This window comes from Orbilia oligospora (genome assembly GCF_000225545.1).
Source record: "Orbilia oligospora ATCC 24927 unplaced genomic scaffold scaffold00169, whole genome shotgun sequence".
Lineage (NCBI taxonomy): Eukaryota > Fungi > Ascomycota > Orbiliomycetes > Orbiliales > Orbiliaceae > Orbilia > Orbilia oligospora.
The window spans coordinates 524503-541924 of NW_011645726.1; the positions used below are offsets into that span (position 1 = coordinate 524503).

At 45.1% G+C, this 17422-nt stretch overlaps 5 protein-coding genes across 5 annotated transcripts; all 5 read right to left on the reverse strand.

The window, feature by feature from the left end:
- Window positions 1-2756: 2756 nt before the first annotated feature.
- On the reverse strand, window positions 2757-3441 carry AOL_s00169g151 (uncharacterized protein; the record flags this gene model as incomplete). The annotated part of the gene is made up of 2 exons (XM_011127508.1): window positions 2757-2765; window positions 2827-3441. 2 exons carry the CDS (start codon window positions 3439-3441, stop codon window positions 2757-2759), a joined length of 624 nt encoding a protein of 207 aa, XP_011125810.1.
- A 1494-nt stretch (window positions 3442-4935) lies between these two features.
- AOL_s00169g152 (uncharacterized protein) lies at window positions 4936-6955 on the reverse strand (the record flags this gene model as incomplete). Its single annotated transcript, XM_011127509.1, has 3 exons — window positions 4936-6039; window positions 6151-6756; window positions 6827-6955. 3 exons carry the CDS (start codon window positions 6953-6955, stop codon window positions 4936-4938), a joined length of 1839 nt encoding a protein of 612 aa, XP_011125811.1.
- Window positions 6956-9965: 3010 nt separating this feature from the next.
- Window positions 9966-10868, reverse strand: AOL_s00169g153 (uncharacterized protein; the record flags this gene model as incomplete). The annotated part of the gene is made up of 1 exon (XM_011127510.1): window positions 9966-10868. One exon carries the CDS (start codon window positions 10866-10868, stop codon window positions 9966-9968), a length of 903 nt encoding a protein of 300 aa, XP_011125812.1.
- A 3127-nt stretch (window positions 10869-13995) lies between these two features.
- AOL_s00169g154 (uncharacterized protein) lies at window positions 13996-14867 on the reverse strand (the record flags this gene model as incomplete). Its single annotated transcript, XM_011127511.1, has 3 exons — window positions 13996-14451; window positions 14528-14578; window positions 14655-14867. 3 exons carry the CDS (start codon window positions 14865-14867, stop codon window positions 13996-13998), a joined length of 720 nt encoding a protein of 239 aa, XP_011125813.1.
- Window positions 14868-15721: 854 nt separating this feature from the next.
- AOL_s00169g155 (uncharacterized protein) lies at window positions 15722-16620 on the reverse strand (the record flags this gene model as incomplete). The annotated part of the gene is made up of 2 exons (XM_011127512.1): window positions 15722-15931; window positions 16018-16620. 2 exons carry the CDS (start codon window positions 16618-16620, stop codon window positions 15722-15724), a joined length of 813 nt encoding a protein of 270 aa, XP_011125814.1.
- Between the last annotated feature and the right edge of the window lie 802 nt (window positions 16621-17422).

Consider the following 17422-nt stretch of genomic DNA (forward strand, 5'->3'; position numbering starts at 1 on the left):
ATGGCAATGGAGGTCGAAATATATTGGTAGCAATCAATATTCGCTGCAGTTTCTGCAGCTCTCATTGGCCCAGAAGCGTAATATCCGGGACGACTGGTAACAACCATTGGCTTTTGTTGGCGCAGTCAAGGAAACGCCCACGATCCGGATTTTTATTACAATTTTCGGTAATCGAACATCAAGGTTTTCGGCGTTGGGATGTCAGGACAACGGCGCGAGTTGCATCAGAGGTGGCTCGACATACTTTAGCATTAGCTCCCATTGATCTGTGCATTTTGCATCCAAAGGTTCTTTTACTTCCCTGAATTGTCGAATCGATCTCAGAAATTCGAGGGCATAGCATCGCATCATGCATCGCACCGCACCATGCATCGCATCGCATCAGAATACTTAATAGTCTTGTGGTTGCAATTGTGAGGAGTAAGACACAATATGCAGAAATGACACGCGACGTAGTATGTACAGAATATCGTCGGGCCTGATCCCCAATAGGGCTTGCCCATTTCGAATTCTGTTCCATATATATACTTTTGCGGTCACTGCTGAAGTAGCATTTCCCGGGCACACCTGAAGTTTCCACAGCTAGTCCTATAAATTCAGTAAATATGAGACTATAATTGTCCGACATGTCATGCATTTGGACGCCACTGACTCATGCATCCGCAGTACTGAGATTGTCTCTCGTTTTGTCTTTCTTTTCCTGGAGGCTATTGGTTTGGATGTGCTCTTCCGGAATTCGAATTTGGTATCGAGATATACTTATCATAACCTGTTTTCGATTGATTTCGATGTTAAATCCGATAAATCGTTCGCCAGATGAAATCTCTCAGTATTGCATTTTCTGACCGGCATGGGAGTCAGCTCGTTTCCATGATTTTTGTACTACCAACTTACCATTTGTAGCCGCATGCAGAGACTGCGGAAGCTGCCCTGTGAAGGATAGCACACTAGATTTCTCGGTTAGCATGGGTGAGCCTTGGTGAAACAGTAGGGATTCCGACGGCCGGCTTCCATACACTTGAAGAATGAAACTAGGTGTGGGGCCGTCACAACAGATAAAATTTCAGTTGAATCGCGATATTCCGATTGCCTTTGTAAGTTTACCTTGTAAGAAGGTACACTCATCCCAGCAGCCTGTTCTATTGATATAATCTTATTTTCACCGTGGCCATTAGAATATGAACAAGAGTATATGTTGCTAGGCCTAGTGTGTTGGCCTTGAAGCTTGTCGTCCAGCTTTGAAGCTGAGAACTGATTTTATGACATCAACCAACCCCAAAGCTGAGCCGGAACGATAAGCTGTCGTCGCCATTACAGTGGAAAGCAGTAAGCATTTCGGTCGCTCTAGCGAGTCGCGTGGCTTTTGTCTCTCAGGTGAGGCTGCGCTGGGAAGCGAAGATTTCGACAACCGGAATTTCCAGAACATGATAACATTTAGGGCGTGGTGCACCAAACCAAGTGGAGTACTTACCTGTAGCTAGAAGAGCCTCAGGGATCTTGCATGTATATCATGCGGGAGGGATATTATTACCCGAAAGATTAGCTCTCCGAGGGCTTTAGACTTAATTTGAGTATAACGTTGAGCCTACGGAAATTCTTGATCTAAGTTCATTAGGTCCCGTACTGTTAGAGCTGCGGAGATAAAAATGGTAGCTGCTATTCCAACACGCATTTCGTATGGGCTGACTCGGGTCTGGTGCAGTGAGCGCGGTAGCTGCCGGATAAGTGGCCTGATCCATGGGTCCATGACATCGTGTATGCCCTCATGCTGTGACCATGTAAAAGCTTCATTCGAGCAATGATATCAGAGCCCCCGTTCTGTGTTACGGTCCGCTCGGGCTTGCCTGCAACTTGGCGTCGATATCGTGCCTACCGGCATACTAATTTCTGTCCCTCACACTTGGGTATGGTATCACGGATAATTGTCTCAACTGGTTACGCTGCATAGACCAATGGCGCTAGCTAGGTGTCACCCAGGCCCGCTCAAAACCACAATTTGTCATTCTCCCGCCGCACTTAGGGTGTCGTCGCTCCCTTTTTAGGAAATATCGAAATTTACCTATTTTGATAAAATTATTTCCTTCTGCGGCGAGCGCTCCGCTTGTCAAGATTTATGTGCTTCTCTCTAACACTGTTTTCTTTTTGTTTGATCAACAGGCAATTCGACATAGGTTCACTTGACTATGCTTGAACAAACCCATCTCAGCACGCAATTCCGATAGAGGACCGGTCAATGCGGCAGCGGATAAATTTCTGAGATTTTTGTTGTTGTATGCCGGAGCAAGTACTCCGAAGGTTATAGAAGACACCTAGATCTATAAGAGATCATCTGTCCAAGCCCGCGCAGACCATGCATATATATATGGTGCAGATCTGCGCAGAAGAAAGGCCATCTACTCGCCAAAATATCATGCTGCGCTGCGCCAGATCAGAGTCTACGCCTGAGAACAACACAAAGAGACATCAGGACCAACGCTCACTGAGCGGGGCCTGGGCCCATGGGTAGATCTGGAAGATACCTCGATGATAAAATCGAATGCATTCAATAATATAATGTACATATGGAACAGGCCCTCGCGTAATCCTTGTTTTTCACTATCACCAAAGAGGCTAGCGTTATTCAAGGCGTCTGACCCCAATGCTGCTCCAAGGCCCGATGCATGTAATAAATTCAATTTGCTGTTTGGTGGAACATTCTGTCGCCGCAGACATACAAGTTCTGACGACTTCTGTGCCTGCAATACTCCGAAATCGAATCAAGCGATCTGTAAAATTACAGGGTCTTATTAGCTTCTATAAAGGATACCAAACGCGGTATAAACATACGTCTGTAACCTGGCAACGTCCTTCGATAGTCCCACTGATATCCCACTCAGGATGGGAAGCCTTTTGATGGAATAAGTAGAGATTCTCGATGGCCACCATCTTGTCAGAGTTCCGGACGGAAGCTTCGCAACCGGGGAAGAGGCATTTCGCAACAAAACCGCGTTGAGAGATCTTGGCAGATTCCTCTGGACTACCCGTATAAGGTTGAACAAATCCAATATTTGAAGTTGAACCGGTCGCGAAACTTGGGTTAGTTTGCGCGAGATCCATGGAAAAATGCGTATCCTTCAAGTTCGTATTTGCCATCTCAGCCGTTAATCCATGTACAGCGTCAGCAGGGCCTCCAGTGTCGGCATGGACCGGTGGCGCCAACGACAAAACGCGAGCGGGTTCCTCAGGGTGATACTCTGGAAGACTTAGGACAAATGTTGGTGAGGCGATAATTAAACCGCCTTCTTGAGTATCCAATCCAAGCGCAATACTACGTGCTTTGTTCCTGTTCCTGAGCCTAGCAGTGTCTCTGGCGACCGAAGCGCTGTGCATATGGGCTTGCAAAGCAGCTTCACAACAGAGAGGCCAGGCCCGAGATTTTGAGCAACAGGCGCTACTGGGCATCGTGACTTGACGTGGTAGTCGACTTGTCGATATCGCCGTAGGGTATTATCTGTTACAGACTTAGTTCAAGGCGGGTTGGGATCCAAGGGAACGGCGGGCAGGATTCAAGACTTACGATTTCTCGATCTTAAGATCTTAATACGGAGGAAATGACGCGTAGACGGTACGACTGATGGTATCAGTTTGATTTAACAAGCAGGTCAATTCAGCTCAGTACGGGGAAGTAATATCTAGCTGGATCGTATTTTAAACATTAGGACGTCGCGCGTGTTCATAATTACGGTTAAACGGCGTGATAATGCATGCTCTTAGTTCGGTAAGTCATAGCATACTGACCACTAGCTCGGAATGCTATAAGCTAGCGCTAGCAGAATTTCTAAATACCAATGTGGGCAGGGCGCAGTGCTAGAACATGAGAGAGGGAACCTTAAGTGGGCAGAATTGTCTACCAGCTTTGATTTGGGAGAGGTTGCTGAAAGCCGGGCTGTGTTCGCGGAATATATCCTACAAATAACAACATTTGACATATCTCGTTTTACGTCAACCTTTTGAAACCACTAGTCACGATGCTCTTTCATCTAGCTGCTTCCCAGAGAGTTTAAATAGGTTTACAAAGCGAAACGCGGGTACTTAGAAAGACCACATGACCGGGCCGGGCGCCCATCCCTGAGCTGAGCGTGAAAACTTTTCAATCATTCACATTAAATCCCTTAAGATGGAATAGCTCCAGGTGATGCCCTTGAAAGGACGTTAAAATAAACCTTTTGTGCTCGCACGAGCTTATCACAAACATTCACGTATTAGCGGCGGGTAATTTACCAGGCTACCCTGACTACGAGCCCATTTTAAGGCTAGTGGGGATACGAAAGTGGAGCGGGTTTTGTGCAACTTGTGAAAATCCCACAAATAGTATGTGTTGTGTAAAAATGCGTTGGCCCTGTTGGAGTTTTAGAAGGAGAACATACTAATGAGAACGGTTTGGACCAGTATAGTATCCCGAGATGAGATGAACTTTGAAGATGATCTAAGGATAAACTGGTCTCGTTGGTACCAGACAACACGAAGTACAGGATAAACCAAAGACTAGGGAGGACATGTGACTTCAATTGACGCTTAATTACATGGTTCCCAAGTCCTTCACTTCTGACGTCCTTATCAGTCGTAAGGCTATGACCAAGGAGAAGTAAGAAATATAAATCTGTGAATCTACATGCATGTCTTGGGCGTAGACTGGGCGAGATTAAATAATGTCGAATGTCTATGAGGGCGGGCACGTAATTGGGACAGTAGGTCAGTTAGTTTGGAATGCTATCTCTCCGGTGTCAAAAATTAAGGGAGAACGAACCGGGTAAAGAGACCAAGAAAGATTTGTTGGCGTGCTGGACAAGGATCAAGGTGAACTGGGTAGTAAACGAAGGAACCAGGAGCCGCACGACAGATTATCGGCTGGAATAGAGATGCGAGGTGCTGTAAATAAGGTAATTTGGATTTCCGTTAATTGTCCCCTTCTTTAGTGATCTTGTACCATTCGCTCTCCGGCTTCCACTTCCACCAATCGTAATGTACGCCTTTTGCATGAACGTAGGCGACCTTTCGCGCGCCCCACCTTACTGGATGGCGGGCCTCCTTTGAACAACCCGGATAAAGACAGGTGAAGACGTATGGTGTGCCGGTAGTGTGCTTCACCATTTTATGCTCGTGAAGTTGGAATTTCCTGGAATAACTTTTATTACACCCCTCGAAATCACACTTGAATATGCCAGCTGTCGGCTCTCGCTTTTTTGGGGTGGGGTTGGCTTTCTTTTCGATGTGATATCTGTCTGTATCTTCTGTTTGATCGAACCATTCAGCATGGTTCCATTTCTGATGCACGGACAAATTACGCTTGGCAACCGAATCCATTGGATCCTCAAACCGCTTCCCACACCCAGGAAACAGACAACGGGCCTCGGCAACAGGAGTAGTTCCATGTGCTTTTTCTTTATGATTTCGAAGGGTGAATTGACGAGTGTATTCCTTTCCACATCCAGGATAATCGCATACGGCCTTCGGTTTTTGTTTCGGTGGCTGAACTTGGTCTTGAGATAAGGCAGCTACGAGTCTAGGCGGAAGTCTAGTTTCATTGTCGCTGATATAATAGTACAATTCGTCTTGGTCACTGCTGACTTCCTTAAACCATTCACTGTGTTCCTTCATTTGGTGTTGTCTGACGGTCCATCTGGCAATGTTAGCTCCCTTGTTGGCATAAGAGAACAAACAGCCAGGGAAAAGACACTGATAGGCAAAATCAACTCTGCCCGTATGATTGAAAAGCTGGTGTTGCGCAAAGCCACGTAGTGTTCCGCAGATGGTTCCGCATCCAGGGAACTCGCATATGAATAGCTTTTTCTTTGGTTGCGGAAGTTCCTGTGGTTCGTGCGGTTCTTGCATTTCGTGCGGCTCCTGAGGGTCCTGAGGCTGCCACGGCTGCCGCGGTTCCAGCGGTCTTTTCTTCCCTTGTTTCTTGTTCCGAGCCTGGCCATCAATAGACTTAGTGGGAAGAGGCGAAGTGGGCCAGTAATCGTCATCTTCAGGGTCCGAATGTGAGTCGGGGTTGTACTACTCCAATAATTGCATCAGATCGCGTGCCCATCCATACAGTCGATTTATAATTGCAAAGATGTGGACTAAGAGTGGCCCGTAAACCTTCAGTATGAGGCTAGTACTTACTTCTGGTGAATCCCCATAATCAGCATATTCCTCATCTTTGTCGTTGGAATCTGATAACGTCCCAATACTGTCGCTACGAGCAGCTCTAGTGGCTTTGTGTGGGTCTGTAGAAGACAATTCACGTGGTAATTTTGAAGAGCCAGTTTCCTGGGCCCTTTCGAGATTTTGATCGCATTCTTCAGGAAGGTTGTGTCCAAAAACCAATTCCACGGTCTCAGGACTGCGAGTACCGGATGATTTGGCCTCCCGATCATCGTAATCTATGCTTGATGGTTCGTGGTAACGGGCTCGATTGGCCGGGACGGCCCCCGGACGCAGACGCCGAGAAGGTACTTTTGGGTTTATTTCGCCACATTCAACTGCCAATTTATCCTCGAGACCGCCCATGTCGAGAACGACCTCCAGATCCGCGTTATTTCCGTAATCTTGACCAACTTTCTGTTTTTTTACCTCACGGGGTGGAAATGGAAGTAACAAGCCGCTTGGCGAGAACGAACCGCCACCGAAGGCTGGGGAAGCAACTTCATTGCTTCGTCGCTTGAGGGATTTGGTAGCTGCAGATGATGACGAAGCGCCCACAGGTAATTCGGCTGGTTGGTTTGGTTCCTATGAATGACCATCAATATAATGGCCACCAAAGGGCGAAATCTCAACACAGTTTGATAAGGTCACTCACTCCTTCTGGGACAGAGACTCCAAGTTCTATGGATAACGTGTCTCCGCCTCCAATCTTAGGGTTAGCACCGCCAGCTGGGGCTCCGGTCCCTTTACGATGCATTCCTTCTTTTGGCGGGTAAAGAACCATATATGTCGAAGAGTGGATGAATAAGTTAAGATCCTTTTGGGTATGATGGGTTTGATGTGCACAAGGGCTTGACGCGAGGAAGGTCGATGAAAGTCGATGAGGGTGAATGTTTGGCGAAAGGTTGGTGAATGTGGGAGGGGAGATGGAAGTGACGTGTTGAAAGTGTTACAGCTCGAACTACGCAATTGCGTGCAAACTACCTAATCCAGCTATACCAGGAGGCCTTCTTGCCTCCAGACCAACCAGGAGGCTACAGGACTGTTGTACGAGCGCAGTTTGGTTACGGAACTGGCTGTACAGCTAAGCGCTGAAGGTTTTAGGTCTCGGCATCAACAGGACCAGCTCCAGCCTTACTATCTTATGTTAAAGACTCAAGATAACAGCTTTAAGACCGTTAAACTCTAGAGATCATAAGAATCTCCAACAGCTATTGAAAGAAACAGTAATTTTATTAAGAGGCAGCAAAGAAGCAAAAATCAATGAGTGAATAGAACTCATTCATTTATCAGGTATAGTTTGTGGGAGGAAATTTAACCTCTACCTTGCTTCCCGGCGGGTCCATTAGAGCCGTACCTTCGTCCTTTAGTCATTTATATTATAGATTTAGCCCTAGAAGACAATACTTGCTCCCATCCCCAACCGAGAGATTCTGAAGCATCGATCTAGTAAGGGTGTGGGATAGCTTTGAGACTAATAAAACACTCTCCATCAGGGTACTTATCACACTTTATCTGAAAGCCTTCGTTCTCTCTTTCAGAGAGCCCTTTGCCCCGCAGGAAACCGAAGATTTGGTCTTAATACTTTCGTAGCTGACTCCATCTTACGCATGCTCAATCGTTGATGGGTATATTCGAATCGTAAACTTCCAAGCTGGGCTCCGAAGCTTGCGAAATTGGAAATTGGATGTATTTTGGTTATGCAAAGTGGGGATTTAACCCTAACCACTACCATATCTATATACCAAGGGTATAAAGATTCTAGATTTTGCGGTGTGACTGTACTCCATGGGCCTAGATCCGCTCATGGGGCTCAAAACGATCCCGCACTGCAGGTTCGAGTCTCTAGTGTTGTATTTTTTGTGTTGTCATGATCCCCGTGTCGTTTGGTTACGAGGCTGCGCAGCCGCGTCGTTTGGAGATGTGCCAGCCTCGTCACCAAGGATGATCGGAGCCTGTGTCATGTGATAGAAGCCCAGCTTGTGTTTACCCCTTGGTGCTTATCAGTTCTTTTTCTTCCAACAACAAGCCACCCAAGATAAGTAGCAAGTGTAACAATTCGAGTGGGGCTCAATGTGGGCGGATAGGGATCCCGAATCGATCTCAATATTCGCTTTGTAGGACAAGTGACGGATTTGAGAAATCAAAGCATCCTATTGATTTTCCTCTGCGAGTCAAAGCCTCAAACTTTAGGACATTCCAGCTAGAAACAACCCTAAAAACAACCCTGTTACTTCCTGGTCAAATCTGTGCCGTGAAAAATTCGATTGTTATAGGACCAGGTTATCTCGTACCCAGACAAGGACCAGGTGCATGCAACATTCTTACATGCAACCCGCAAACGGTGCAGAAACGTCTGCAGTTGAAAATATGATTATAGGGGCCAAGTCCTAATCCAACCTAACGATCCCAGCTAGTGCTGGTAGCACAGACTTTCTGAAGGAGCTCATCAGTTCTGCGCCGGACATCGTGAACACACCTCTTCTGATTTTTTTCTATCTATTTTTGTTGAGACCATTTAATCCGAAGTGGACTTTTTAGATATCGACGGAGAATTCGGTACGTATGCCTAGTATATTGTACTTCTATGTAAGTCCGATTTGCAGCTAGTTAGAGTACTGCAAACATATTTCCGTCACAAAGTAAGCTATGAGCCGCAGCAGAAGTTCAAGTTTCCTTTATTACTTAATTATAGAAGTAGCTAATGCTCACAACATTAGAGAAGATTAAGTCCAGCTGGTCACGAGACCACGTATAGCATATACGCATTGACTTTTAAATGAGCTACAGTGGTGAATTTAGATGTGTCTACCGCAGCGTTCATTTATAATTATAATAACCTCAGCTTAAAAGATCCTTATAATTAAATGACTTCGTGCTACTGTTAATTCTCTCTTTTATCTTCGAGAAACAAGTCTGCGGTTGATCCAGATTACATGGAGGGTTGACACCAAGTGGACATAACCCTCGCTGGCATCAGACACAAAGAGCAAAATCCTAGTGAAGAATTTAAATTATTATCTCTTCAAAAATAATATAAACGGTAAGCTATAAGATGAACAGATACTCGCAGCGCAATACCCGCGAGAAGCTGGTCTCGGAGCCAGAGCTGTGCCGAGACCAGCGAAAAGCGAAAAGCGAGGCCGGATAATTGAATTCATAAGTCAAAAATTTTTTGAAAGCCTTGTTAAAGAATGATGTGCAACACATGCATACTAATTGGTAGGTTCGCTGTTTCGTTCTTGAATATTGGTACGCGCGAAATCAAGTTACGGCTGGCCCTTCGAGACCAAAAACCACAACCTCAAGTGTACCCTCATAAATTCCGAACGGGAAACCTAGTACGAATCAAGATTTCCAACACAAGCTCTGCGCAGTATACTAACTAGTAAGTACATAAGTTTAAACTACACGGTATATTCTTTATATTGAAACTCTTGGGGTGCTAAGATACATCACACAAAGCTGTAAGTTTGTACTTTAAATGCCTTATTAGTGTCTCTCTCTAACTCTGTGTACCATAGTTTCCATCTGACCCCACCCTTTTTTATCTTGGTTTCGTGTTTTTTCTCCTTTTTTTTTGTGTGTTTTGATATTTTCGAAGAAACACATCACTATTTCCGATTTTGCACCAAACATGAACTGCTCTAAAATATGTGGTTTTTTTTTTTTTTGAAAAATCGAAAGGAAGGAAATGAAAAGGGAAAATGAAACTTGAAGAAAAGTTTAGTTTCCAATGATGTCTCCGAGGCGGAGTCGGGGACTTCGAGAGCTGTTCGCCCAGAAAACGCAACCTATATATGTGCAACGAACGCGGCGTTGAACGTGTGGGTTTGAACGTATTCAAAAAACAGCCCTAGGACAGTCTTTGAGTACGGTCCCAATAATATACAACGCTCACTCACAGGTACAGCCTTCGCCCATTCATCATGCTGAACCTTCTGGTGTTTCTGGTAGAGGTTGTCCTTAGCTTTATTATCGCTAGTGCTCCAGGTATGACTTAGGCAGTAAGGGTGCAGGCAGCAAGCGACGTAAAGGCCTCGATCGTAAAACGGCTGGGCGGTGGGATGCGTGTTTCTGAACGAACCCGGGATTTGTGGCTGGTTGTGGCGAATATCCTTTTTTAGTCCACGAGGCAGTCTCAGAGATGGTAATGGTACTACCGTTGAGAGTTCAGAGATCAGATTCACCAATTCGGTTTTGTAGATCCGACCCTGGCTCGCCCCACTCGGACGGGCATCGAGTATCGCATTCGCGAGTTCGAATTCTACGGGATTTTCTAGCCCTGACCCAAATCCAGGATTATCAGGTGCATTCCGTGTAGCAATACTTTGGGTAGGAAATCCCTCGTGAACGTGAAAATGTAGGCCGGGCGGCTGTGCACCAAACGCTTGGCTCGGGGTATAAAGATTTTGGTGAGAAGGTAATTCGTATGAAAAAGGGACAGACGACGATAGATTTGGGGCTGAAGGTACATCGCAACTGGGACCAGTTGCAAAATCAGTGGCTCGGGCGGTGTCGGGCTCGATAAACTGGTCTCCGTATGCATATGCAGATGGCGTTGCTGTGTCATTGTTGAACTGTTCTAAGCCTGGGGGCACATCAGGCGTTCCGCCATAGTAGTTGACCAGCCCTTGGAACAGTGTGACACCATCATTGTGTTGGTGCCTATCAGTGTCATGGCAGGATTGCGGCATGCATTGACATTCCCTAGGCGAAAATTGTCTGGTGCCGAGACTATGGTATCCCCGGCTATAGCGCATGTTGCACATCCAGTGGCGTACCGTCTGCTAAATCTTTCGATAGCACGAGGCGGAGAATAGAGATGGAAAAAAGAACTGGAAGCGAACGTATTCGCGTCAAATATGAAGATAGGGATGATCCTCCGAATTATGTTGGTGAAAATCAGTTGGACAGCGAGGACTCTGAGTATATATTATATATCAGAAGCTATGGCTTTAAGTTCTCAATTTCCGTGATATGGAACAAGTCGAGAGGTTTTTCACTAGTGATACATCCCAGCCTAAATCCCTATGCGTGTATACGTGTATATCCCCCCTATTTTGTATAAAACTTTTATGCATACACAGAGCTTGCATATGTTTCTTCTCCATACATACAACCAGGGGGCGCTCCCATAAAATACGGCGTCAAAAGGAATAACGATTATGTCATTTTTATCGCGAGCTTAAACTAGTTGGCGTATGGAGTGCTGGGTGTGCCGCTTGCTCTGGTTTATTTCTACTTTGGACCAAACCCCCATCAGGTTTGCAGGTCGATGCGTGCACAACGCCGGATTTGTGTCACCTCGCGTACCTCGGTGCGGTGGCCAGGGTCGTTGTCATACGTTAACTTTAGCTTTACCACCTGCGCCATACCACAGTATTAATAATATATGTTTTGCCAAATAGCACCACCCCAACTAAAATATACTTGATTACTAGCGAACGAATAATTAAAGCCTTGTTTGAAATACCCGCGAGGAGTTTGTGCAGTGCCTAGAAATAAAAAGTAAATAGCGTAAGTACTGAGAGACATAGCACATAGAGTGTGCCGAAGCGTTTTAATACAAGACTAAGCACATAGCACAGCTTGCTATTTAACTAGTAGAGCTAGAGTCCTAGACCGGTCGACCCTTAAAGGAATTATTGCTCAATAATAGAAATGGAACCTTAAAATTTTAACTGAGTAGTTGAAACTCACGACAATAATGCTTCCGATTCATCCTCAGCCTGGAAGGAAATGAGCATGGTGTGAAATGGTGTTGATGCTTTGTAATCTTATTCTGATTACGGGACCCTATTAGAAAGCTTTGATTGGTGCTATAGCGTCTGGCCCGAGACCGATTTTAAAGCTTCCTTGAGGTGTTTAAAACTCCCACCTCGTATTGTATTCAAACGTCAACAATAGTGAACAGTTCACAGCACATTTATACTTTCCGAAAGGCACAGGTTCGAGAATACTGTATATAAGGGCTCAGGTAGCATCTGTATGGTCCCGCAATACTGTAGAAGTACGTATACCGACGCAGCTTCTCAAACTAGAGTCAATATCCCACTGTATATGTTATTGATCTGTTCTCATATACATATGTCTAGACAGTCTAAACATATTCATCTAGGGTTTGTTACGAGACCTACCGACATACGGGCCCGCCGGTACCGCTTATACTAACCACACTCTGATAAAAGCGCAACGAGAACCTAAATTTGCAGCGGGGATATGAAGTAATTTCAATATCGCAACCGATGGCGAGGTCAACATAACTTAGCTCAATTGATCAATCATGACAAACCTTGATCAAGCCTTCTGCGCAAGTCGAATATAGTAAATTTAAACACTTAATCCAGCGGCGGTTTTAAAAAGGAATAGGACAACCACTACGAGAGCTAGGCCCTCAGAGATCTGAGAATTAGGATATAATAGGAATTTAGGGGTGGAGAGCCCCTTAACAAAACTGTCAATACGGGTACAGTTGGAAGCGTAGTCTCGAAGCGCCCAGAATCCGGGTCAGCCACCAAAAAAAGGTGTGTTGTCACACTTTTGGCATCTGCCCAGCATCGCGCAACGGCATCAAGTGCAAGTGGTGCGCCTTGCTTTCCCTTTTTTTAAAAATGATCGATTTTCATCTCACTAGAATCGTATTAAACCTTCCGAATAAAAATATTAACTCGGTTCTTTGTAGATCTAACGATTCCAAGGGCTTTACTGGGGCACAGGAGCAACGCCGATATATGGACTGTGTAAGCCCCGAGCACGAACCTATAAACATCTACCCTTTAATGTGTCCGAGTCCGAGTCCAATATACCCTAGATTGGCTTCCGTGTTATTTTGAGAAAAGAACATTGTTTTTGTGTTGCTTCCGCAACTTTAACCAACATAAAGCGGAGTCCGGTCTCGTTGGCAGAGTCTAACTACTTGAGTCTGGAGCCACATGGCGTGTCTCGTTTACAAGACTAGTCTGGAGGCACCGAGTGGTAATTATAATTGGATTCCCAGGGCAGGGCTTCACTGGAGTCTAGCTGACCCTGCTAGTCTCGGGACCAGACGCCAGCGTTGCCGTCTGTGACCCTGCCTGTAACTTAACCTAGGCCCAACGAGACCACCCAAGCCTGAATTACACCGCAGCTGGTCTTGAGAACCAAACAACACACAGGGTCCACCCGCAGCCTGAATTTCTACTGTTATAGGTACTTAAGTAGTAGTTATACTGGTGCATTTTGGTTTGGGATAAGGATGCGTTGTGTATACCTAAGCTTCGAGTCCATGATTGTGCGCGCAGCAGATGATTGGTACGGCCATGCGAAGGGTATAGGTACAGCCTACTAAGTGATTCGTATATAGATTAGAGCCACTAGCTGTGTCGCATCTAAAAAGGTACTTCAGTCTTGAAAAGTGGTGCAACTGGGAACGAGACTAGGTATTCTAGTATACTATGTGGTCTGGAGGCAAGACGGGTGCGAGTTCCACAATGTATTGGAGCGAGTAGGCCAAAACTGAACCAGATGTGGACTTACATGCTGAACAAAAGGCTGTTTAATCTACTTCCAGACTATAGAGTTAGAACTACGGAAGCCTCTGCTAACGGAATGGTTGTTGATCTAAATGACGCAGTTAGACTTTAAGGGAGGTATAGAGACTTTAGATGTCGGGTAAATATCAACAAGTTGAATTGCATGCAATATTTTGGAATCTCAAAAGGTGATAGGGAAGTGAATACAAGTCGTTGGGGAGGGTCGCGGGACATATCATTGAAGCTTTTTTATAAATTTATTCACATAAATATCACTCTGGTTGAAAGGTCCCATATATCGCCCGTAGACTCACTTAGAGGTTTCCGAAACCTCCTTCGGCTCAACTGGTTCTTTTCCAGACAAAAATTTGCCCGAGTTCGTCGTTTCTTTCCAGGCCAAAGTGACCGCGTCTCTTCTTGTGACCTCTTTGGCCCATGTATGATGTTGTTGCCTCTGGTGCTTTCGCAGTGCACTCGTCGCTAAAGGTTCACGCGGACTACTAAATTTGGCACTGCAATTCGGGAAATTGCAGCTAGCCGTAAAAAGTCCAACGGTCAGGCGTTTGACTTTGGGCATAATTGGGCGACAGTAGCGTTCATAGTGGGTGTATTTCACTGGCGAAATTACTGGAGCTCGTTTCATGAACCCTTTGGTGGTGCTCGTGTAGTTATACGGCTTGCGAGAAGTTTTGTGTTCGGCGTCGATAGGAACCTTCGAGAGAGATTGAACTGCGAGCTCTCTATTGGGGCCTTGGTTCTGATTATTCTGTGGTATGGCCATGTTAGTTGCTTGACGTCGTATATTAAGTCCTCGTGTGAATCTATTGGTCCGAAAAACTCACTTCAAGTAGGGACGGAGCCATCATTCCTTTCGCGGGATTTGTGACCGAATTCTTTGGAAAAGTACAATATGGTCAGTTCGGTACTACTGAATACGAGCATCTACGTTCACCAGATTAGGAGACAAACCTTAGAGAATTGGCCGTTATAGAAACCGCCAATATCCTCGGGAACGAAACTCTTGTAGGGAGTTTCGAGGGGCTGGCCTTGTCGACTATCAGTAACATTTTGGCCTGGAACATTTTGTTCACCCTGAACGTGAAAGGGGGTGTGAATCGAGAAACACCTGGGGCAAGGTACGCCTCCAGTCATAAGAGCGCAGTCAGAGCATAGAAACGACATTTTAATCCTAAATTTCCCGCGACGTTTGCTATTGACTTTTAAATTCGGAGATTGGTAGGGTTGACGATTTGGATCGAAGTCGGAGCGGTAAGCTGTCAAGTGCAATCGACACTGGAGGGTAATATTTTGTAGTAGTGGGGTTGCAGGCGATGTAGTGATATATTGAAAGAGAAGGCAGGACCAATGTTATAGCTACATAAATGAGAGACTAAGCTACATAAGGACTAATACAATATTGGTTTGGAGGCAAGACGGGTGCGAGTTCAATACAATACTATGTTGTGGGCGCCGAGAGACGTCAAAACATAGTAATCAGTTAATCCGGCACACTACAAGGAACCAAATAAAACTAGAAGCAATCCCAAGTTTGAGCTAAGAGTGCTTGCCACCCATCTTTTAAAATCTATTCAGGTTACGGTCTAGCACTATTTCCTGGGGAAGATAAAGGCAGATATTCGTAACTCCATTTCGAGCTGACACGCTAGAATCTCTTGAAGCTATAATATACGGGGTAGAGTAGATGATTATCGTGGGTAAATACCAAAAGTAACGGCATAATAGAAGGCTTAGGAGTCATTGATTTCAATGTTTCTGCAAGCTACGAGCGAGATTATTCAGAGTTGACGATGTTAGCGGCCCATCGATATTTTCGAAGTCTCATTCTGAATTAATTAACAAAACTAAAAACTCAGGATTTAAAAATAGTTGAGTACTTTGTTTTGAAACCTTTCCCCGTGCTAGGGACCGGACTAGCGAAATGAAATATAAAAGAATGCAGCTGAAGATCCGATAAGCCTCAGTATTCTTGAAACCCCCTTGATGAATACTATAGAAGGCCCGCATAACTGAGCTAGCTAGCCCTCATTTTCACTATTTAAATCCTCTTCGTTTTCTTGAATCTTTGGACCATTCTTTGTGAGCCCTCCCCATTTCTTCAATTGCATGGCCACAAAAGTTTGGGTCAATTTAGTGACACCTTCTCCTCCCTCCTTGACGTAAATGTCAAGCACCGCCGCCGCTTTATTGTTCTCAACTGTATATATTGCACGCTTGAGTATTTTTTCCTAATTGCGAAAATAGTAATATAGAATGTCAGTGCCTGAATAGTGTCGATCATATGACCATATAAATTTACACTCTCAAAACTTACCTCCTCCGGTGATAGAACTAAGGAATCCCGCTTCAACTTGCCCCAGCGTAGTTTCAGGCTATTGGGACTTTTCCCCGAACTAAACTTCGCTTCAAACTTTTCATAGATTTCCTTGATGGCACTGGTTTGTTGATAGAGTTGCCTCAAATATGCATCCTGTTCCGAAGTCCAACCACCGCTGCCCGCCGTCCCCGCTTTCCGACCTCGACCTCGTGCTGAATTCTCAGTCGTTGCGACACTTTTTATATCTTCACTTTCGATCGTTGATTTGACATTTTCAGTTGACTCCTTAGCTAAAGTCTTGGCTTTCTTCTTTTTATTCTCATCTTCGCCGCTATTGCTAGATTTACTTGGTCGACCTCGTTTTCTCGCCGGTTTGGTAGGCTCTGAACTAGGCTTTGCTTCATCAATAGGATCGTTTGGCGTTTTGACTTCATTACTAGTACGTTCATCATCTGCGACAGTTTGTTCCAGTTCGGCAGATACTTCTTGGGCTCCCTCAGTAGGTTGAACTTCATTCCCTGTCAAGTTATCATCATCATTGTTAGCAGAGATAGCCGACACTGCCAGTGCAGTTTCCTCATTTTTTATTTGATCTGCCATCTCGGTATTCTTGGAAGTGTCTTCCACGTGGTAAGGCTGTTATTCTGGTGGGTGGGTCCGGGTTTAAAATAACTGAAACGTATTCTTAGACGATCGGAAGTACCGCAAATCCGTAACTCTCCACTAATTTGCTAAAATTGTATCTTTAGAGCGGTGCGGTGGTTTGGTACCATGGTCTGCAAGGCTCATTTTTTGCCTCCATCGGCTCTGACGACGTCTACTGGAACATAGTAGTTGTTGGTAGTTTGCTATAGTGCTCTTCGCATCTATGAATTCGAAACGGGATCTAATTCTAGAAAACGCTATTAAATCCAGCGTCTTCTAGCTGTTTCTGTGATATGATCCATACTGTTAACCCCAAGGATCGAAATAGAATAATAACTGAGAGAGCTATCAAGACAGTCATAGCGCTCGGATAGCGGAGACACGAAGTAAATTTCAGGCGTTGGGCCTTTGCAAATTTGCAAATCCTGCCAAACAAGATTTACATACGCACCCATAATTATCTCGATATGGGTGAAGCAAGTAAGTGAGGTGACTAAAGGTGCTAGTTGATCGTCGGAAGATAAAATATTGCTATGGTGCAAAAATAGGTTGGCTTCTAGATAGTTGAGATCGTGTAAGACTGAATTGAATGTTTGAATATCTAAAAGTAACTAAGATCGCACCGTAGAAATATATAAATAGAACCTCGGGCGTAAGAACTACTATTTGAACCCACACGCGCCTACGGAAACCGGTTAGCTAGGCGAACTTCGACCGATTAACATTGTGATCTATCCTGAAAAAGCTAAGGTCTGCG